We start from the raw sequence: 23,709 nt of genomic DNA, 5'->3' as shown, positions 1-23,709 counted from the left end.
GTGTGTACAGGCCCTTATGGACCAAATAATATGTTACAGTAGGGCAGGTGCCATGGTCCTGCAAAGAGGTATTGTCACTTGTGTTACTGCTTGCAACTTTTCAACATGTCCTGACTGTTTTCACCAACACTTTTTGCCTGTGTGAAATTTGATTATTCAAGACATTGTCCATTAGTAATTTTGTTTAGCCAGAGTGTTTTCGGAATCTTTCTTAATGATTTATTTTGGAAGGTTTTTAGAAAACATACATAATATTGTCCACAATCTATCATGCCAGGGGCGTAACAATAGACCCTGCAGGGGATGCATCCGCAGGGGGGCCCAGAGGCCGTAGGGGCCCCATGGGGGGGGGAGGGGGAGAAGTTTCTTTTGCCTGTCCTGACACACTGACAACTAAAGGCAGGGAGAGAAAAAACTTTCTGCTCTCTGCACAATTGTTGTAATGACTGCATCTGCTCAACTACTAATAAGAAATCATTCAAAGATTTGTAGACAGTTCCTATTCCGCGTGCAGCAAGCTCTTGTGTAAAACGCCCTCTGCCCAGCCTCTCTACCCTACCTATAGTGATGCTGGAGTAGTCTGCAGAGCCAGTTCTGCTCCATCAGAGATGGACAGAGTGAGTGTAATAAGCTGGGACTGGGAGCACACTCGTCTGTCAGTTTTCTATATGCATTTTCTGTACACCATGTGTGTCTGTAGGTGTGAAAACATGCGCGTTGTTTTATCACAGAAGCTAATGTAGAGAAGATGTGTGAGAAAATGCCTTCAGTGCTTCCCTGCTTTTTATCGGCATGGGGAAAACACATTCAAGTGTTCAATAGCCAATAAAATAACATTTGTTCTTAATTTACCTGTGCAGAAAGCGGTGATGGTGGTGGTGGGGTGGCGGGTGGGGGCCCCATCCAAAATTTTGCAGGGGGGCCCAGTGATTTCTAGTTACGCCCCTGTATCATGCACTCATCTTTTGCTCGTAAAACACTTGCTTCCTTTATATCGTTCAACATACCACTAACTTGGTTTGCTTTGTTAATTTCATTTCTTGCATCTTTATCTGTATCTCCAACTAATACTACAACACTGTCATTGTAACTAAGTTCTTTTCCACTTCTATAGTCACTGTGATAGGCTGTAGTGTAACATTATGCTGAATTGTCTTTTATTGTCCAGACAGGTTCTAAAGTTCCACCATCTGGTTGTCTGACTCTTCCATAGATGTTCCACTGATGGATGTGTATCTTCCAGTGGATGGAAAAAAAAACAGAAGCGCGTGTTACATCACAATATCAGCATGTCATAGAAATGAAATATGATCCAATAACCAGAGATGAGACAAAATTATATGAAAATTCATAATTTTGTACTGTAATTTCGCATTCAATCGTAATGTTGTGTTTACTTTCAGGGGCGTTGCTAGGATCCTAAAATATCTGGGGCACTTTTGGGCAGCCAAAAAAAAGGGTGTGGCCATGCACCTGAATGTGCTTGTGGCCATGGGCGGAGTCAAGTTTACATTAACTTAATAACAGTCTGAGTAGGCATGCCCAGCAAAATGTTGGATGCAGCAAATCACATTAATAGGAAGTGCCACTTAAACATAACTAGGCAGAGCTACCTGGCTTCTGTGCTGGCTGGTCTGGTTTTCTCCTGGGCGAGCTGGCCTGCTGGCAGGTTGTCTGGCAGTTCCCCCATAGCATTCCCTGACCTTCTATTGGACCTCCTCTCATGCTCCCACGGACCTCCCATTGAGGCATCACAACTCCTAGCATGCCCCCATAGAAGAACCACAGCTCCCTTCCTGCTCCACAAAGGCACCGCAGCCAGTGTTGCTAACCGCCCATAAACTTACGGGCATACCGTAAATTTTAATAGAAATTTAGCTGTGAGCAGGAGGGCCGCCCTGTGAGCAGGAGGGGAGCAGCGCAGAGAAGAGGGAGAGCTGTGGGATCAGCGGTGGAGAAGGGCCGACGTCTCCCCCCTCCTTCCCTCACCTTAGGGCTCTCCCTCCCTCGCTCTCCCCTCCAGAACTATTTGTTGCCACATTAAGTTGCAGGCACAGAGTACCATTCCAGTGCATTATTAGTAGGAATGTAATATGATTTCTGCCCTTTAGGGATTAAAACCCGACTTTGTGTCAACTACTTAATTTTTGGTTGGACCTTTGGCATGGATCCCCCACCGCCATGCCCCTTTCCAGGTGTTAGGCCCCTTGAAACAACTTTTCCATCACTTTTGTGGCCAGAAACAGTCTTTATAGGTTTTAAAATTCGCCTGTTCGCAAACATTTGCGGAAGTTCGCGTTTGCTGTTTGTGAACGGAAAATTAGACGTTCGCGACATCTTTAGTAAAGTCACACTGAAGTACATAAGTCATCCTGTGAGATGATGATGTCATCTTACCTGCGCCTGTTACACAGCTCCACAAAGTACACCAGCCCAACCATACAGGCAAGGGCGGCCACTACTGCGATACATGCATCCAGTATACCTGCTGTGTGATGTTTGGAATCTGCAAGGATGATGAACTGAAGTCAGGATTATACAGTAGGGAATACTCAAACACAAACCCTCTTTAACTTTTTTGAGACCGGACGGTTCTTTCCTCTTAAGGACCAGAGCCGCCCTTTCCCTATTTGGACTCTGTGATTACTTTGATTGGTTCCCAGTAATCACGAAGTCAGAAGCCAATTAAATTGGATCCTGACCACCGTATGGAGCTCATCTGTCACTAGGACAGCTGAGTAAGGTGGTTGCAGCGGTGCCAGAGCGATGGAAGCAATGAGAATGGCATAAGTGTGCAGCAGTGAATAGTTGAAATCAACCTCTTGTCAGAGACTGAGAGCCACCAGAAGGATATATATTTCAACTAAGTCAGTCTGGAACAGAACAGGTTAATTTATATAAAAGGGCCACTTCCAGACGCTTGAGAGAGGTCATATAATGTAATGACGGTCCCAGAGAAAGAGAGCTTTCTAGTATGAATGAATACTGGCAGCAGTAAAAACAGAAATTTGGCAAATCTAGTTCACTTTTTCTCCTAAGTTTTATCTTTTCAATAAAATGCCTTTAAAGTGTACCCGAGATGGCCCAAAAGAAAAAAAAATTATACATACCTGGGGCTTCCTCCACCCCTCTTCAGGCTGATCAAGCCCTCAACGTCCTCCTCTGCCTCCTTGATCTTTCGCAATTTGGCCCGGTAATTTGGACAGTTGTTGCACGCACAGTCCGGCCACACGTGCCCCACCATCGGGAGTGTTTTCCGTTACAGTCGAAGTGTTCTCCTGCAGCCGGACCATATGGCCCACCAGGCTGAATTGCAGAAGATACAGGAGGTGGAGGAGGACGTCGGGGTCCATCATCCTGAAGGGATCTGGAGGAAGCCCCAGGTATGTATATTTTTTTCTTTTGGGCCATCTCAGGTTTCCTTTAAAGCCAGTAGCAAGCAAGAAAATACTCAGAATTATGTGGACAGTCATTTTTCACCTAGTCATTCCTCACTTTTCCTATTGCACTTTTCCAATTGCAGAGTGCTGAAAGGGTATTCAAAGAGAAGATGAAAAATTATCTCCTAGGAGAAAAAAAATGAATTGAATCAAGCCCATTATATTTTACTCTGTCCACTCTGTTCAGCACTTAAATAATTACCCCCTGAAGTTGGTTTTTAATGAATTACTCACTCAGGCGGACTATGAGTGGCTCTTGCAAGCTAATGTGCTCTACGTGGCAGGAGAAATGTTCTTCTTCAAACAGATTTGCAGTTGTCATCACTGTTATCTGGTAAGTACTGTCTCCATTGGGCAGAGTCTCTGTTGACATCCCGTCCTCCATTTTGTTCTCTCTCCACAGGCTTACATTGATTGGCTTTGGATAGAAGCCAGTCACCATGCAGAGGATCTCTGTTTTTGATAATAATGGTTTCCTGACGAGGTACACCTGTGGCTGGACTGAAAATATAGGGGTTCAGAAGAAAGGCAGATGCGATGTACAGTAGGTGCACATAATTACACCCATTTCTATACTTAATTTCCCAAACTTTGCCCTTTTTACCTCCAATGCACTTTCTGTAGTGAAAAAACGTTGTTTTAAGAATTTGATGACTTTAAAGCAGACCTACTCAGAACTTTTCTTATATTTTTTTTTCATTGCAAGGGTGAATAAATCAGTGCTTAATATCTGCAGATGGGAAAGCCAAACAGCAGCTCTTGAGTGGTAATTAGAAGCCAAGACACTTATTGCTGGCTGAACAGACGCTGCTGAAAGCAGGATAGTGATGAAAAGTTCACATGTTAATTATTTCTCTGCGTGGGAGCTGAATTTTGATTTTTTTTTATTGAGGTGTTATGTGCATTTGCTGGCTTTATGCGAGGTTTGAACTGAGGTCCCATAAAATGTTTTTCTATGTGCCTTTGCCCCACTTCATGAGTTCCTCACATGTTAGTTATCAGCAGGATTACAAGGATTACCATTTCTTTGTTTGACATGGTGAGGTCGGTAACACAGGGGGGTTCCACTCATGGTCCTGTTCCTCTTAATGCTACCCCACAAGGTTTGGAAACCATGGCCCTGACAAAGAATTTGTGTAAAGGTCTGTACACACTCATCAATAGTCACTGAAAACAGATGACCAACATCAGGGTAAAGACTTTACCGGCGACATAGTTGAAAAGACTTGTCATTTTTGCACGCTGATATTGCAAACGACTTTGCTCGCACAAGCGGAACTGACATTATGCCTGACATGCGCACGATCAGTAGAACAATGTCATTCAAATGTGGCCAACTGCATCATATCTACCCAACAGTCATCTGAGTTGATCCACCAGATTGATCTGACAAAGTGCCCGGATGTCGGTTGCTCATCATTGTTGTTTGGCTACATTTTTGCACACCGTTGTCGCCCAATATGGCAAAACCTATAATTTGTCAGACATTTCAAACAACTTTTGTTGAGCCTGTGTTTGAGACTTTAGTCTGCTCTCAGACTATTTATCTATTTAGATATGTATTTAATCATGATACGCTAGTTGAATGTGTAGGATGCATCATCAACCATTAATGTTGATGATGCATCCTACACATTAGACTTGACTTGATGCAGGCTGAGGAAGGGGCTGACCCACAAATCTGTGGACACGTGGAACCAACAATCTCATTTTTTCTTTCTGAATTGTTAAATGCATCCGCAAGCTTTGAGCTGAGGTCCCTGTATTCCTTGTATATTTTTCTACAGTATCTGAATAAACTAGCTTATACGTCACACTGTCATGGCTGCTCTTTACAACTCATGTTATAATTTCAGACCTAAAATTGAAAATGACAATGTGTAACTCTAGGAGAGTTCTAGTTACCATTACTACTACACATACAGTTAATTACCTCATGAGTTTATTTTCACTTCAGGTTTGCTTGTAATAGCCAAGTTGAAGGACTTCACAGAGTAGCTGTGTGTGGTTAGTGGTGCTAGTCGTAATGGGTCAATTACGATTATGCAAAATTTCATGTAATTTTTCACAATTATGCGATTACGTTAGGTACAGCATACTACGTTTCTGAATTGTAATTACGCAGTTAGGCGTAATTCACGCTTAATGCGTAAAAATATTTGCATCCTCCGGTCCCCCACCACAGCTAACTTTCAGTATCGTCGACTTGCAAGTTCACGGCCACTGTGCCTACGTGGCTCTGGCTGCTCACACCCTCATTCCTGGTCCCGTCGCTGGGAGCATCCTACACAGGGGCAGTACAAGGTTTTCCAGGGCACCAGGCACAATGGCCATCAACTTGCAATACCAAAAGTTAGCCGGGGAGGAGGCCCAGAAGATTATTCAGAGATGGCCCAGGCACAGGGAGGCTTCAGGGGGCTGGCAGAAGCCCCAGGTAAGTTAAACTCTTTTTTTCCTTAAGTGTTTTTATATTTGTACTGCTTCTTTTGTGATCATCTTACTTTATGCACAATATTTTTTGGACTATAAGACTCACTTTTTCTTTCTCAAAAGTTAGGAAAACAAGTCACTGCGTCTTATAGTCCAAATCCAGTCCCAAATGAGTCAGCACCGTCTCTGTATAAAATAGCTCTTTTATTCCATATCAAAGGTTAAAAGAGGAACAGCATGATGTATAGCAAGACAGCTGCTGTCTTGCTATACATCATGCTGTTCCTCTTTTAACCTTTGATATGGAATAAAAGAGCTATTTTATACAGAGACGGTGCTGACTCATTTGGGACTGGATTCTGTTTATCACCTGAGACTGCACGGGTGATTCGAGTCTTGGCACGTCAACTCCTTTGATTGTTTTTTTCCCCCATTGGTGCATACCATACACAGAATTGTCTTATAGTCCAAATGCAGGGAGTTCCTGACTTGTGAATGCCTGCCGATACGAACCTCCAACCCACCACAATGTCGGGGACTCCATGTATTGTGCCTATGCAGAGGAGGACACAGGGGACAAAAAGGGGCATATAGGAGGACACAAGGGGGACACAAAGGGGCATATAGGATGACACAAGGAGGACAGGGGAGGACACAGGGGGACAAATGGAGGACACAGGGTCATAGATGAGGACAGAGGCAGACACATGGAGGATACAAGGGGGACAGAGGAGGACACAGGGAGGCACAAGAGGTACAAAGGGGAATGAGGTACAAAGGGGGCATAATCCACAAAATGCCCCTTCACCATGGATGTACCAGGTTTAGTATATATTTTTTCCCCCAGTTTTCGCCCTCTAAACTTAGGTGCGTCTTATGGTCAGGAGCATCTTATACTCCGAAAAATACGGTAATTGAAGATGAATGAAATATATTATCATGGTAGTCTAGCCATTTTCTGAGGGGTCCCCCTTTTTTTTTTGCTTTTGTTTTCCATGCAGAGGACTGATCAACCTGTGTCTATTAATAACCCATTCCAATACAATACTAGTAAAACACATGTGCATGAAATAGACTTTATTACGTTTTTACAGAGTGACTTACCTTTTCTAGAAAAGGCTTCCCTCCCAGTAGTTGCATATGCAGCAGCCAGCGACTGGCAGTGCTTGTTCAGCCCGTTTTCAAGAGATCGCAGAGTAATGGGGTCTTTCTGCATGATTTCTCTGATAGCCTGGGAGTAAGGACTATTCCCAGCAACCCATGCTCTCTCCGTGATGTTCAGATACACGAGATCCACCCCATCTACAGCCACTCTATAGCTGTAACCATCAATGTCATCTGCAGAGGAGGGACATTCTGTCCAGCACTGAAGTGTAAAAGCACCTGAAACAGATTTAAATAAATGTTTATTATTATTACCAGGCCCGGATTTACCTCACAGGAGCCTATAGGAACAGATGTCCTGGCACTCTGTACTTCGCCCTCCATGATCCTACAAACCCCCAACAAACCACGCCACAAGTGTGCTTGCTGTTATAGCTGTCACTTTTCCCTTACTTCCCTTAACTGTCATAAGTACTTACTGGCGCCCCTTAGTGTTAGGTAGCCGGAAATACCCTCAATATTAAAGGGAACCAGAGACGAAGCTACCTCATGTATTTTACCATATATATCAATGGGGACATTAGAGAAAACACCTACCCTGCTGCCTGTTTCATCCTCACTGCTAAAAGTGTCTGTTATCAGCAGTGATAAGAATCCCGGACTGAGCATTCAGTCTAGCTTTGCCGGTAATGATTATTGCTGAGTCATTATGGCAGAGCCACAAGGGGCCAGGCTTGGGCTTAAAAAGACACCACAGAAGACAGACTCAGCTATAATCTTTCTGTAGCAAAGCCAGACTGAGTGCTCAGCCGGGGATTCTTATCAGAGGTGATAACAGTCAGATTAAACAGAGAACAATGAAACAAAGAGCAGATTAGGTGTTTACTGTCACGTTCCCACTGATTTATAAGGTAAAATACATGAGGGTGCTTCGTCTCTGGTTCTCTTTAAGTAACTAGAGGTGCCCCCAAGTATTAGGTAGCTAAAGGTACCTCAGTATTAAGTAGCTAGAGTTGCCCCTGACTGAAGGGAGATCTGGTCAGTGGAATGCCGGTCAGGGAACTTATCCGCCTTTCCATCATCGGGTGCCTGTAGGCATGTGCCTACAGTGCTTTATGGCAAATCCGGCCCTGATTATTACTATTCATCTACCATGCTCCAAAAGGGTTTAAGGCTCTTGGCTATTTATGGGTGGAGCTATAGGTTTAGGACAGTCTGCTACTATTATCATTAGGGATGAGTAAATTAAATTGATAAAAATACAGCAACTTGCAGCAAATCATCCCTAATCTCGCTAAAGGCGCGTACACGCGCCATACTTCCGCAAAACGACGGGTCCGCCAGACCCTCCTGCTGGGCGGACGTTGTGCCGACAGTAGCACTTGTGTACGCACTGTCGGCAGACTGATAAGGCTGTTTCTGAACGATCTGCTGAGCTGACGGCAGAACGTCCGCCCAGCGGGAGGGCCTGGCAGACCTGTCGTTGGCGGACTAATGTAAAAACTACACAAGGGGGCCCAAGGGTCAGTCAGACGGGAAAAGATTGAGTGACAAATATAGGAAGCTCCTTCTAATCAGCTAATAACTTTTTCCCACAATGCACCCCTTGCCCCATTAACCAAACATGAGTTCACACCACAAGCCTTTGTAAAGCGGAGGAGTTTTGTATTCTGTCTTGAGATTTCATGCTGTTAGCAGAGATAAAGTGATAACGAGAGACAGGGACAGAGCTGCATCCATTGTAGGGAAAGTTAGATCAGGTTGTATTGCAGATAGAATTGCTTTGCTATATCATTGTGTTATAATGCATGCATATAGAAAGTCATCTGTGAAGTTTAGAGTGGTTTATCTGTTACTGTTCTAGAAACTTTTCCAATAGATCAGTTTTACACATAGACACTCTACTGTCATCTGCATTGCTTAAAGACACACTGAAGCGAAAAAAAATTATGATATAATGATTTGTATGTTTAGCACAGCTAAGAAATAAAACATTAGGAGCAGAGACATAAGTCTAATATTGTTTCAAGTACCAGAAGAGTTAAGAGAAACTCCAATTGTTATCTATGTAAAGGAGACATTGAGCTCCACGACCTTCACATTCACAGAGAGCTCCTCTTCTGAAGCTTATTATCTCAACTGTCAGTCACTGTATTTTTTTTTCTCTGCAGAGGACAGGTCAAAAGTTTGCTGGGCTGCTCTGTAAAATCTTTTAGAATGCTGAGTAGTGTATAAACTGCAAATATTAGAGAATGACGCAATGTTACAAAAAAAAAACCTTATAATTGAAAATAAAAATATGAGAATATTTATTTGCTTCTAATGTTCTAGTAATTATCTGTACTACACAACCAATTCATTATATCATAATTTTTTTTTTCGCTTCAATTGCAAAGTGGGGAAAAGTTATTCTGAATACAAGTTGAAAAATCTCTTACTCCTGGGAGAAATCTCTTTTTCTTTCTGCTAGTAAACAACTCAGGAGAAAAAGTTAATTGCATATGGGCCATGATATCTCAGGCAGTCATTTCCCTTCTCCATATAACTGGAAATTTTCTGTGTTTTTCTGATGCCCACTTACCTTTCAACCCAACTTCTTTGCCGATTTCATCCACATGTATGTCTAGATAATATAAGTAGCTGCTTAAGAACATATTGTAAAACATCCATTCTGTTTCACTGAAGTTTCCCTTTGACCAGCTCTGCTTGAAAACAATCAACCAAGTATCATTGTATGCAGCCAATACTTCAATGTCTTCCACCATGACGGAGCATGAGAAAGTCAGGTCTCGATCGCTGGAGAACTGGTACGTCTGCAACCATCTCATCCTGAGAGAATCTGGGGAGGGTGAGAATTTATTACACTTTATGACTTGCACTAAGCAGACACTGGCCTCAATTCACTAAAGGCAGTTCAGTAAAAGAATTTAGGTCAGCAAAATACCGCAATCTGTATTTTACACTTTTTTTTTTCAAAATTCACGAACGCATGCGGTAAAAGTTTGGTAATATACAAAATGCTTCAATTCACTAAGCCTTGCTCGGCAACTCTCACCAGCTGTGGAGCAGGTCAGGCAGGAAGCTGCGTCTTCCCACAAGTGGTGTGCGTGAGTCAAGGTTTTTTACTATCCAGTGCTTCCCTTTAGATGTGCATGCGGTCACTAGAGGGAGCTATTCTGTGTATCAGTATACAGATATGTACTGTGCATCTAAAAGGATACAGAAAAGGCTGAAGTCCCGCCCTCCAGAGTATCAGATCAAATTGGCTGAGAATCAGGGCTGTATGTCTCTCCCTATTGGCTGCTGTCTGGCTCTCTCTATTGACTCTAACACAAAAAAAGCATACTTCCAGTTAACACATTCCTACCTTTATCTGGTTAGCAGGCAGCCTGTCAGACAGCCAATCAGGTGCACCCTTTTCTGCTGTATCAAATCTAGCAGGAATTGCATATATTTAGCAGCATTTAGGTGGGAGGCTTCGGTCAGCCGTAATAAAAGGTTGTCACTAGCAGGGCCGCCCCCTGCAGGCATCCCTCCCACAAGGGTCCCCCCTTCCTAACCACTCACCTATCAACCACATCCTTGAAGCTGCAAAAAAGAAATTTAAAACTACAAACACTGGTTCACACGACAGTCCGGGGTCCCGGAATCTGCCACAGACCGGGACACCTTAACCACCATGCGATACATAGAGGAAGATACAGGTGAGCCCTTGAACTCTCACCACCAGGGGAATCACCTTCACAATTGCCCTGCCCTGTCATGGGTGATTGGATCAAAGATTCATGATCATGAAGGTGGATTGGAATATGACACATAAATTTGTTTTGTTTAGCAAGTTTCACTGAAGGCAGCCTCTGATATTGCTCAGTAGTGTAGTGGCTGGCACTTTAGTATTGCGGTGCTGGAGTTCCAGGTTTGAACTCCGGCCTAGGCTTAAATCCGGCCCTGGCAGTGGATCCATTGGGAGGCGAGTTAAAGTGGACCCAAATTGAAAATACAACATTTCAGAAATAAAATCTATTTTCTAAATTATAATAATAAATAGCAGCCTTTTTTCAGCTGCATGATGACAAATATAAAATATTTTACATTTATTGGAGGAACCCCTCCCTTCCTTTCAAATTGCCGGGATTTTTCCGGCAAACTGGTGGAGTAGATGGTGTCTGGTAGTGTTGGGCGAACACCTAGATGTTCGGGTTCGCGAACGTTCGCCGAACATCGCCGCGATGTTCGGGTGTTCGCGCCGAACTCCGAACATAATGGAAGTCAATGGGGACCCGAACTTTCGTGCTTTGTAAAGCTTCTTTACATGCTACATACCCCAAATTTGCAGGGTATGTGCACATTGGGACTCGGGTACAAGAGGAAAAAAAATATTTGAAAAAGAGCTTATAGTTTTTGAGAAAATTGATTGTAAAGTTTCAAAGGAAAAACTGTCTTTTAAATGTGGAAAATGTCATGTTTCTTTGCACAGGTAACATGCTTTTTGTCGCCATGCAGTCATACATGTAATACAGAGAAGAGGTTCCAGGAAAAGGGACCGGTAACGCTAACCCAGCACAAGCAGCAGCACACGTGATGGAACAGGAGGAGGCGCAGGAGGAGAAGGCCACGCTTTTTGAGACACAACATCCCAGGCCTTGCATGAGGACAAATAGCGTGCGGATATAGCAATGCTTTTTGCCGCCATGCAGTCATAAATGTAATAAAGATGAGAGGTTCAATAAACAGGGACTGGAAACGCTAACCCAGCAGCAGCACACGTGATGGAACAGGAGGAGGCGCAGGAGGAGAAGGCCACGCTTTTTGAGACACAACATCCCAGGCCTTGCATGAGGACAAATAGCGTGCGGATATAGCAATGCTTTTTGCCGCCATGCAGTCATAAATGTAATAAAGATGAGAGGTTCAATAAACAGGGACCGGCAACGCTAACCCAGCAGCAGCAGCAGCACACGTGATGGAACAGGAGGAGGCGCAGGAGGAGAAGGCCACGCTTTTTGAGACACGACATCCCAGGCCTTGCATGAGGACAAATAGCATGCGGATATAGCAATGCTTTTTGCCGCCATGCAGTCATAAATGTAATAAAGATGAGAGGTTCAATAAACAGGGACCGGCAACGCTAACCCAGCAGCAGCAGCACACGTGATGGAACAGGAGGAGGCGCAGGAGGAGAAGGCCACGCTTTTCGAGACGCAACCCAGGCCTTGCATGAGGACAAAAAGTGTGCGGATATAGCAATGCTTTTTGCCGCCATGCAGTCATAAATGTAATACAGATGAGAGTTTCAATAAACAGGGACCGGAAACGCTAACCCAGGCCAGCAGCAGCAGCAGCACACGTGATGGAACAGGAGGAGGCGCAGGAGGAGAAGGCCACGCTTTTTGAGACACAACATCCCAGGCCTTGCATGAGGACAAATAGCGTGCGGATATAGCAATGCTTTTTGCCGCCATGCAGTCATAAATGTAATAAAGATGAGAGGTTCAATAAACAGGGACCGGCAACGCTAACCCAGCAGCAGCAGCAGCAGCACACGTGATGGAACAGGAGGAGGCGCAGGAGGAGAAGGCCACGCTTTTTGAGACGCAACCTAGGCTTTGCATGAGGACAAAAAGCGTGCGGATAGAGCAATGCTTTTTGCCGCCATGCAGTCATAAATGTAATACATATGAGAGGTTCAATAAACAGGGACCGGAAACGCTAACCCAGGCCAGCAGCAGCACACGTGATGGAACAGGAGGAGGCGCAGGAGGAGAAGGCCACGCTTTTTGAGACACAACATCCCAGGCCTTGCATGAGGACAAATAGCGTGCGGATATAGCAATGCTTTTTGCCGCCATGCAGTCATAAATGTAATAAAGATGAGAGGTTCAATAAACAGGGACCGGCAACGCTAACCCAGCAGCAGCAGCACACGTGATGGAACAGGAGGAGGCGCAGGAGGAAAAGGCCACGCTTTTTGAGACACAACATCCCAGGCCTTGCATAAGGACAAATAGCGTGCGGATATAGCAATGCTTTTTGCCGCCATGCAGTCATAAATGTAATAAAGATGAGAGGTTCAATAAACAGGGACTGGAAACGCTAACCCAGCAGCAGCACACGTGATGGAACAGGAGGAGGCGCAGGAGGAGAAGGCCACGCTTTTTGAGACACAACATCCCAGGCCTTGCATGAGGACAAATAGCGTGCGGATATAGCAATGCTTTTGGCCGCCATGCAGTCATAAATGTAATAAAGATGAGAGGTTCAATAAACAGGGACCGGCAACGCTAACCCAGCAGCAGCAGCAGCACACGTGATGGAACAGGAGGAGGCGCAGGAGGAGAAGGCCACGCTTTTTGAGACACGACATCCCAGGCCTTGCATGAGGACAAATAGCATGCGGATATAGCAATGCTTTTTGCCGCCATGCAGTCATAAATGTAATAAAGATGAGAGGTTCAATAAACAGGGACCGGCAACGCTAACCCAGCAGCAGCAGCACACGTGATGGAACAGGAGGAGGCGCAGGAGGAGAAGGCCACGCTTTTCGAGACGCAACCCAGGCCTTGCATGAGGACAAAAAGCGTGCGGATATAGCAATGCTTTTTGCCGCCATGCAGTCATAAATGTAATACAGATGAGAGTTTCAATAAACAGGGACCGGAAACGCTAACCCAGGCCAGCAGCAGCAGCAGCACACGTGATGGAACAGGAGGAGGCGCAGGAGGAGAAGGCCACGCTTTTTGAGACACAACATCCCAGGCCATGCATGAGGACAAATAGCGTGCGGATATAGCAATGCTTTTTGCCGCCATGCAGTCATAAATGTAATAAAGATGAGAGGTTCAATAAACAGGGACCGGCAACGCTAACCCAGCAGCAGCAGCAGCAGCACACGTGATGGAACAGGAGGAGGCGCAGGAGGAGAAGGCCACGCTTTTTGAGACGCAACCTAGGCTTTGCATGAGGACAAAAAGCGTGCGGATAGAGCAATGCTTTTTGCCGCCATGCAGTCATAAATGTAATACATATGAGAGGTTCAATAAACAGGGACCGGAAACGCTAACCCAGGCCAGCAGCAGCACACGTGATGGAACAGGAGGAGGCGCAGGAGGAGAAGGCCACGCTTTTTGAGACACAACATCCCAGGCCTTGCATGAGGACAAATAGCGTGCGGATATAGCAAAGCTTTTACGCCGCCATGCAGTCATAAATGTAATAAAGATGAGAGGTTCAATAAACAGGGACCGGCAACGCTAACCCAGCAGCAGCAGCACACGTGATGGAACAGGAGGAGGCGCAGGAGGAAAAGGCCACGCTTTTTGAGACACAACATCCCAGGCCTTGCATGAGGACAAATAGCGTGCGGATATAGCAATGCTTTTTGCCGCCATGCAGTCATAAATGTAATAAAGATGAGAGGTTCAATAAACAGGGACTGGAAACGCTAACCCAGCAGCAGCACACGTGATGGAACAGGAGGAGGCGCAGGAGGAGAAGGCCACGCTTTTTGAGACACAACATCCCAGGCCTTGCATGAGGACAAATAGCGTGCGGATATAGCAATGCTTTTTGCCGCCATGCAGTCATAAATGTAATAAAGATGAGAGGTTCAATAAACAGGGACCGGCAACGCTAACCCATCACAGATGGTCATTGTTCATGTTACTTGGTTGGGGTCCAGGAGTGTTGCATAGTCGTTTCCAATCCAGGATTGATTCATTTTAATTTGAGTCAGACGGTCTGCATTTTCTGTGGAGAGGCGGATACGCTGATCTGTGGCGATGCCTCCGGCAGCACTGAAACAGCGTTCCGACATAACGCTGGCTGCCGGGCAAGCCAGCACCTCTATTGCGTACATTGCCAGTTCGTGCCAGGTGTCTAGCTTCGATACCCAATAGTTGAAGGGTGCAAATGGATTGTTCAACACAGCTACGCCATCTGACATGTAGTCCTTGACCATCTTCTCCAGGCGATCGGTGTTGGAGGTGGATCTGCACGCTTGCTGTTCTGTGGGCTGCTGCTGCATGGGTGTCAGAAAATTTTCCCACTCCAAGGACACTGCCGATACCATTCCCTTTTGGGCACTAACTGCGGCTTGTGTTGTTTGCTGCCCTCCTGGTCGTCCTGGGTTTGCGGAAGTCAGTCTGTCGGCGTACAACTGGCTAGAGGAGGGGGAGGATGTCAATCTCCTCTCTAAAGTCTCCACAAGGGCCTGCTGGTATTCTTCCATTTTGACCTGTCTGACTCTTTCTTCAAGCAGTTTTGGAACATTGTGTTTGTACCGTGGATCCAGAAGGGTATAAACCCAGTAATTGGTGTTGTCCAGAATGCGCACAATGCGTGGGTTGCGTTCAATGCAGTCTAGCATGATTTGAGCCATGTGTGCCAGAGTCCTGCCAGAATCCTCATCATCCTCTTGTGAGCGTTGTGATAGTTGTTGTGATGCATCATAGTCGTCACCTTCTTCCTGGTCTGCTTCTGCTGACCATTCGCGCTAAATTGTGGAAGTCCAACGTGCACCGCTCTGGCCCTCGTCAGTGGTGGCAGGAAATTCCTGCTCCAACTCCAGCTGTTCCTCCTCCTCTTCTTCGTCATAGCTGCTGGGGCCAGCGTTTCCTGAGGTGGATGGCCTGATGTTGGTACCATCACGCTGATCGTTTTCTCCTTCAGATTCCCCCAGTTGCATCATGACAGCTGTTTCCTTGATTTTCAACATTGACCTCTTCAGTAAACACAGTAGTGGTATGGTAATGCTGACTGAAGAGTTGTCACTGCTCACAAGCAACGTGGATTGCTCAAAATTTTGGAGGACTTGGCAGAGGTCCAACATGTTGGCCCAATCGGATCCACAGAAGCTTGGCAGCTGTCCGGATGCGCCTCGGTATTGCGCCGTCATGTACTGGACCTTTGCACTCTTCTGCTCGCAAAAGCGGGCTAGCATGTGCAGCGTAGAATTCCAGCGCGTAGGGACATCACACAGCAAGCGATGGTGGGGGAGATTGAAGCGCTCCTGCATCTTGGCGAGTGCCCCCGAAGCAGTACTGGAATTTCTACAATGTTTGGCCACTCGTCGCACCTTCAACAGAAGATCGGCCACGCCTGGGTATGTTCTCAGGAACCGCTGAACTACTAGGTTCATCACGTGCGCCAGGCAAGGGATGTGTGTCAGCTTAGCCAACCTTAAAGCGCGAATGAGATTACTCCCATTATCACACACAACCATGCCCGGTTTCAGGTCCAGCGGTGCCAGCCACAAATCCGTCTGTTCCTTTATTCCCCTCCAAATTTCCTCCCCTGTGTGCTGCTTATCCCCAAGGCAGATCAGCTTCAGCAATGCTTGCTGACGCATGCCAACAGCTGTGCTGCACTGCTTCCACCATCCTACTGCTGCTGGGTTAGCGTTTCCGGATAAAGTACAGCTTTGAGATGCGTTGGAGGAGAAGGAGTCAGAGAGGTAGGTGCTGCTGTTGTTATCCAGTGGGAGGGACGGCGGTGCAGCTGTTTGCGGCGTGGGCAACACCCGCGCCGTAGCAGGTGAGGAATCGCTGCCAGGCTCCACAAGGTTCACCCAGTGCGCGGTAAGGGAGATGTATCGACCCTGGCCGAAAGCACTCGTCCAGGTGTCAGTGGTGAGGTGAACCTTGCAGGCAACGGCATTCTTCAAGCTTCGGGTTATTTTGCTGACCACGTGCTCATGCAACTCAGGCACTGCAGAGCGCGCAAAGTGGTAGCGGCTGGGAACTACGTAACGTGGGATGGCCACTGACATCATGCCCTTGAAGCTGTTTGTCTCCACCACTCGATATGGCAGCATTTCGCAGGCCAGAAGCTTGGCTATGCTGGCTGTTACTGCCACGGCCCGGGGGTCATTTGCTGGCAATTTCCTCTTGCGCTCAAACATCTCCGAGACAGACAACTGAACCGTAGGGCTGCACACTGAAGGGCTGTTGGTTGTTGTGTTTGATGAACACTGGGAGACCTCAAGAGCACTACTCCGGAAAGTGACAGTGTCAGCGTCGTCTGATGTTTGTGAATGTTGTGAACCACGCAATGGCTGGGCTACTGCTGCTGCTGAGGCCGGTCTGGTGGTGAGTCTGGTGACCCCAAGGGAGGCAGTGTTGCTGGTACCCTGTCCTGCCGCGTTTGCCCACAGAGTGGGATGTTTGGATAGCATGTGGCGGCTCATGCTGGTGGTGGAAAGGTTGTTAATACTTTTCCCCCTGCTCAGGCGGGTCTTCCACACCTTGCAAATCGCCATAGTACCATCCTCAGTGCAGTCTTCAAAGAAAGCCCAGACTTTGGAGCACCTGCCTTGCTGGCGATTTCTGTTTGCTCCTCTTTTGCCTCTCACTTGAACTTCCACGCTTGTGGTGCCTGAAATTGCGCACCGCCTACCTTGTGGCACAAGGCGAACTCGTGCAGCAGTGGGTTCTTCAACAGACTCATCTGTGCTGCTGCTACGACGGCGATGTTCTCGTTCACAAACAAAATCTGGGTCTATGTCCACATTGTCCATACCCTCCTCTTCCATCTCCTGAAACTCGTCATATGTCATTGTGGGGGGCCGCCGCCGTGGAGTAGAGCTCCCCAGAACAACCTCTGCGCAGCTCACTCCAACGTCGTCTTCCAGATCTTGTCGGCCGACCTCCTGCAATTGCAACCCCTCCTACCCAACTTGCTCTGGGATTTGGGTTTCAAAGTCCTCGGACTCGCCTTGTATTTCAGTGCGCAGTGCATTTCCCACAGTTAATGGTTGTGAATCCGGGCACAACATTTCTGGCTGTTCCTCCATTGACCTTTCAAAGGTGGAAGTTTGTTGGGCTGGGAATAGCTCCTGCGAATACCCCATTGTGTCCTGAGGTAATTCATCGGACTGGTTATCTGGCAGTTGTGTGCGTGGTGTCGCTGCCGGTTGTGTCAGCTTTGTGCCCACTGGCTCCTTGTAACTGGCTGAGGACTCGGACCTCGTGCTTGATGTGCTGGTGCTGCTTAACCCACTGCTGGACGCTTGAGAGGTCATCCAAGTAATTATCTGGTCCTGTTCTTTTGGATTTGTGAGGGTTGTTGTCCTGGACAACATGGGCGGTATTGAGTGGGTTTTCTTGGGTGCTCCCCTGTGGCCTGTACGTGAACCGTCAGGGGAAACACCTCTTCCCTTGCCCCTCCCTCTTTCACCGGATTTCTTCCTCATTTCACTTATCCTTAAAGTACACGCTGACTGGCAGCAGTACAGTGGCAGTACAGAAATGCTATACAGTGGTGGGTGAGCAGTGTACCACTATTCTCAGCAGCGACACAGAGCACAATGCTATACAGTGGTGGGTGAGCGGTGTACCACTATTCCCAGCAGCGACACAGAGCACAATGCTATACAGTGGCGGGTGAGCGGTGTACTACTGTTCCCAGCAGACACAGAGTGGCAGTAAACACAATAATGCTATATAGTGCTGGGTGAGCGGTGTACACAGAGTGGCAGTAAACACAATGCTATATAGTGTGGCTAAGCGAGCGGTGTACTACTGTTCCCAGCAGACACAGAGTGGCAGTAAACACAATGCTATATAGTGTGGCTGAGCGAGGTACACAGAGTGGCAGTAAACACAATGCTATATAGTGTGGCTGAGCGAGCGGTGTACTACTGTTCCCAGCAGACACAGAGTGGCAGTAAACACAATGTTATATAGTGTGGCTGAGCGAGGTACACAGAGTGGCAGTAAACACAATGCTATATAGTGTGGCTGAGCGAGCGGTGTACTACTGTTCTCAGCAGACACAGAGTGGCAGTAAACACAATGCTATATAGTGTGGCTGAGCGAGGTACACAGAGTGGCAGTAAACACAATGCTATATAGTGTGGCTGAGCGAGCGGTGTACTACTGTTCTCAGCAGACACAGAGTGGCAGTAAACACAATGCTATATAGTGCTGGGTGAGCGAGGTACACAGAGTGGCAGTAAACACAATGCTATATAGTGTGGCTGAGCGAGCGGTGTACTACTGTTCCCAGCAGACACAGAGTGGCAGTAAACACAATGCTATATAGTGTGGCTAAGCGAGGTACACAGAGTGGCAGTAAACACAATGCTATATAGTGTGGCTGAGCGAGCAGTGTACTACTGTTCCCAGCAGACACAGCGTGGCAGTAAACACAATGCTATATAGTGTGGCTGAGTGAGGTACACAGAGTGGCAGTAAACACGATGCTATATAGTGTGGCTAAGCGAGCGGTGTACTACTGTTCCCAGCAGACACAGAGTGGCAGTAAACACAATGTTATATAGTGTGGCTGAGCGAGGTACACAGAGTGGCAGTAAACACAATGCTATATAGTGTGGCTGAGCGAGCAGTGTACTACTGTTCCCAGCAGACACAGAGTGGCAGTAAACACGATGCTATATAGTGTGGCTAAGCGAGCGGTGTACTACTGTTCCCAGCAGACACAGAGTGACAGTAAACACAATGCTATATAGTGTGGCTGAGCGAGGTACACAGAGTGGCAGTAAACACAATGCTATATAGTGTGGCTGAGCGAGCGGTGTACTACTATTCCCAGCAGCGACACAATGACCGGGGGACCCTGGCTAGCGTGGCTGGAGCGCGAACTACCCTGCCTGCCTACCCAAAGCTAAACCCACAGACAAATGGCGGAGATATGACGTGGTTCGGGTATTTATTTACCCGAACCACGTGACAGTTCGGCCAATCAGAGCGCGTTCGGGTCCGAACCACGTGACCCGTTCGGCCAATCACAGCGCTAGCCGAACGTTCGGGGAACGTTCGGCCATGCGCTCTTAGTTCGGCCATGTGGCCGAACGGTTTGGCCGAACACCATCAGGTGTTCGGCCGAACTCGAACATCACCCAAACAGGGTGATGTTCTGCAGAACCCGAACAGTGGCGAACACTGTTCGCCCAACACTAGTGTCTGGCAATGGAGGAATTGCTAATGGCTGCCCCCAGTATAACCCTGGCTATGGAAAGAGAAGGGTGAATAGCATGAACTGAAATGATCATAGGTTTGAAGGAGTGTTTATTTATCTTTGTATGTGTCAGAGTGGTGCAACTAAATATTTTTAATTAAAAAAATGTTTGGTTTGGGTCCGCTTTAAGCAGTTTTTCAATACGTTGTTGCTGAGTCAGTGCTGTTAAGAAATACCTGAGCAGATTGTGTACAATGTCTGTGAGACTGAAATTCACCACATCCTCTTTTAGCGGCTCTCCTGCAGTATTAGACTAGGAAGTTGTTTTCTCTTTGGTTAAGATTCAGTTCCTGGATTTCATCCTGGACTGTGAGAGTCTCTATCCAAATTGTTCTCCTGTTTCAGCCTCAAAACAACTTATTTTGTGAGCAAGTGTGTGTATGTGTGTTTGTGTGTCTTTGTGCATGTGTATTTTGTATTTGTGTATTCTGTGTGTGTTTGAGTATTTGTGTGTGTTTGTATATGTGTTTTGTTCGTGTGTGTTGTGTACCAGCTTGTGTACAGTATGTGTGTTTTATGTTTTATGTGTCTGTGTTTGCATATGTATGTATTTGTGTTTTGTCTGTGTGAAGTATGTGTTGTTTTGTGTCTGTGTATGTGTAAAATGCAAAAGGCTTAAGCGGGGGGGCCTAATAGTACATAAAACTAATTAAAAAAAACAACAACTAAAAAATAGTAAAACTAGATGTCTTTCTTTAATAATGACAAGTTCATATAAATATGAATTTTAGTAAGCACAGGCAATGCGTTTCGTGAGTCTAAGCCCACTTCCTCAGGCCAAATATAGTGCCAAAGGTAGGAAAATTGTTCATTCAGTGTAACGTAACCATGTAACCTAGAAATAGGGGACACAGATGTTGAGGCCACACTGGGACTCATGGGCCCTCCATCCTTAGCTCTTCATTGATGCTATGCTGTTAATGACCTCTTTATGTGCTTTGAATGGTGGTAACAATTAACAAACTGTTCCCCTCCTCTGCGGACACTACGGCTGTTCATTGGCAGGTTTATATTGTTCTGTGTGGAGTAAACTCATACTGGAGCCCATAGCCATAGCTCCTTAGTTATGCCACTGTAGTTATTCAGACAAATATCTCATTATAAGAAATGGAAGCACCTTACTGACCAGGACATAAAGGAGTAGTATATAAAAGTTTACATTATAGAGTGTCCAACTCAGGTGCAAAGTGGGCTGAAATTGAACTATGGGACCAAGTTGCAGGCCAACCTCAATATCTAGTAGCCACCTTCCTCCCTTATAAAGTTCTCTGGTGTCTAGTGTCCCCCCATACAGTTCCCTGGTGTCTGGTGCCCACCCTCCTCTATACAGTTCTCTGGCTTCTAGTGGTTCCCCTCCCTCCATACAGTTCCCTTGTATTTAGTGGTCCTCCATCCCCTATATAGTTCCCTGGTGTCTAGTGCCTCCTCTCTCCCACATACAGTTCCCTGGTGTCTAGTGGTCCCCCTCCTTCTATACAGTTCCCAGGTATTTAGTGGTCCTCCCTTCCCTATACAGTTCCCTGGTGTCTAATGCCTCCTCTCTCCCATATACAGTTTCTTGTGTCTAGTGCCCCCCCCCCCTCCCTCCCCTATACAGTTCCCTGGTGTTCCGTGGTCCTTCCTCCCCAGTTCCCTGGTGTGGACTCTAGTGAACTCTCTTCCACCTCTAAACAGTTCCTTGGTGTCTAGTGGGGTCACAGTAACATAGTAACATAGTTTGGTTTAAAAAAAGACATCCATCCACCAACTTCAACCCCTGTACAGTTCCCTGGCGTCTAGTGTCCTCCTACCTCCCTTATAAAGCTCCCTGGTGTCTACTGCTTTCCCCTTCCTTCCCACACATAGCTTCCCTGGTAGTCTAGAGCGGGCCAACAAAATGCAAAGTGGGAAACCACTTGGTGGGCAGATTTGATGGCTCTGTGGGCCAGATTAGTTTGCCATGTATGCATTATGCTAAGACATGTCCATGAAATTGACTTACCTGCGACCGTGACACTTGAGGATAAGTAAAGAGTCATGAATGGGATCAGCTGCTTCATTTCTCTATTCCAGAGTCAGTGTGTGAATAAAACTTAGCAATTGAATAGGCAGAATGAGAAGAATAGACAGTAAAGGCTGGTGATGGAAACTGTCACATATATATTCAGAGCTTCTCACAGATCCTCTCCCCTCCTGACTGTGCAGAGCAGCTGTGGAGCGGTAAAGCTGTGGTTAAACTGTGAGCTGACAAAGAACTGGGTTGGATGCTGTATGTATAGAACACCTGCAGTGCACACTTGTGAATAAGGCTTTCTTCTTGGCAGATTTCATCCCTCGACTCACAGTGATAGGGGGCTGCCAGGGGCGTAACAATAGACCCTGCAAGGGATGCAGCCGCAGGTGGGCACAGAAGCTTCAGGGGGCCCCGTGGGGGGAGAAGTTTATTTTACCTGTCCTGAGAGTCTCATAACTAAGGGTACAGAGAGAACAAAACTTTCTGCTCTCTGCACAATTGTTCTAATGACTGCATCTGCTCAGCCACTGATAAGGAATCATACAAAGTTTTGTAGACAGTCCCAATTCTGTGTGCAGCAGGCTCTTGTGTACAGTGCCCAGCCCCCAACTTCTCCACCCCCTCCCCAAGTGCTGCGTACTGTACATGGGGAAAACACATTCAAGTGTGCACTAGCCAATTGAATAACATTGGTTCTCAGTCTACCTGTGCAGAAAGCGAGGGGGGAGGGGCACCATTCAAGGTTTTGCAGGGGGGCCCAGTGATTCCTAGTTACGCCCCTGGGGGCTGCCATCTTTGTTTCCTTTTAACCACTTGAGGCTAATCCCCCCCCTCCCCCCCCCCCGGTGACCAGGCTATTTTTTACAATTCAGGGCTCTGCAGCTTTAAAAGCTCGCTGCAGAGCCACACAACTGAGCACGCAAATTAATCCGAATCCCTTTTCTGCCCACCAACAGAGCTTTCTGTTGGTGGGCTCTGATCGCTGCTGGGATGTTTTTTTTTTTATTTAATTGGTTGTGTTTTTTTTTTTTAAATAAATTCCTCTATTTTTTATTTATTTGCCCTCCCCCCTCAATGATGATGCCAATTGGCGTTACGCGGTCCTGGGGAACCACCTTGCGAATGCCAATTGGCGTTAGGCAGTTGTAAGGTGGTTAAACAGCGCTGATTGCCCAGGTTAATCTTTTGGCTGAGTGAGGGCTTGTTCACACTATGAGTTTTTGCGGATTTTTTTAAGCGCTGGCGATTTTAGAAATTGCCCTAAAAGCACTTGTGCAATATTTTACAATGAGAGTGTTCACATGTGAGCGTTTTGATTTCTTTGAAATCCCAAATGCGCTACACGTACCATTTTCTGAGCTCTTGGGCTCAATGGATAGTATAGGGAAGTCGCAAGACTCGCAAAGCGCTTGAAAAAGCACTTTGTATAGCGATTTCCCAAGTGCTTTTGTGAATAAATACATTGTGTTTATTCATTTCCGGCTACAAGACTTCACTTCCTGACTGACGTCAAGAAGTGAAAATCTTAATCGCTCAGCAAAAGTGCTTAGAAAAGCTCAAAGCGCAGGGAAAAGCTCTTTAAAGTGAATGTGTACCGTTTAAAAATAAAAAAGTCAGATACTCACCTAAGGAGAGGGAAGGCTCGGTCCTAATGAGCCTTCCCTCTCCCTCCCCTTGCCCAGTCCCGCGCAGGATCCCCCGTAGTAGTATTCGACCAGTTCGGTCAAATACTGCCACTTCCGCTGCCGAAGGGATGTTTTGGAAGCC

The 23,709-nt window shown here is 46.5% G+C and overlaps 1 protein-coding gene across 1 annotated transcript; it reads right to left on the bottom strand.

The window, feature by feature from the left end:
* Positions 1-1,109: 1,109 nt before the first annotated feature.
* Positions 1,110-22,065, bottom strand: LOC137528101 (antigen-presenting glycoprotein CD1d-like). The gene is made up of 6 exons (XM_068249381.1): positions 21,931-22,065; positions 9,556-9,813; positions 6,975-7,253; positions 3,675-3,941; positions 2,398-2,506; positions 1,110-1,236 (listed from the first exon to the last, which is right to left on the bottom strand). The coding sequence occupies exons 1-6, from the start codon at positions 21,986-21,988 to the stop codon at positions 1,176-1,178; spliced, it is 1,032 nt and encodes a 343-aa protein (XP_068105482.1). The 5' UTR covers positions 21,989-22,065; the 3' UTR covers positions 1,110-1,175.
* Positions 22,066-23,709: the final 1,644 nt, after the last annotated feature.

Source organism: Hyperolius riggenbachi, chromosome 8 (genome assembly GCF_040937935.1).
Source record: "Hyperolius riggenbachi isolate aHypRig1 chromosome 8, aHypRig1.pri, whole genome shotgun sequence".
NCBI lineage: Eukaryota > Metazoa > Chordata > Amphibia > Anura > Hyperoliidae > Hyperolius > Hyperolius riggenbachi.
The sequence above is the reverse complement of the archived record's forward strand: the minus strand, read 5'-3'. Positions and strand labels throughout refer to the sequence as shown.

Coding starts and splice junctions, on each gene's coding strand:
- LOC137528101 (XM_068249381.1), bottom strand. CDS start 21,988: ATGAAGCAGCTGATCCCATTCATGACTCTTTACTTATCCTCAAGTGTC. Junction 7,254..9,555: donor CAAAGAAGTTGGGTTGAAAG/GTAAGTGGGCAT, acceptor AATCTGTTTCAG/GTGCTTTTACACTTCAGTGC. Junction 3,942..6,974: donor GGAAGCCTTTTCTAGAAAAG/GTAAGTCACTCT, acceptor CTATATTTTCAG/TCCAGCCACAGGTGTACCTC.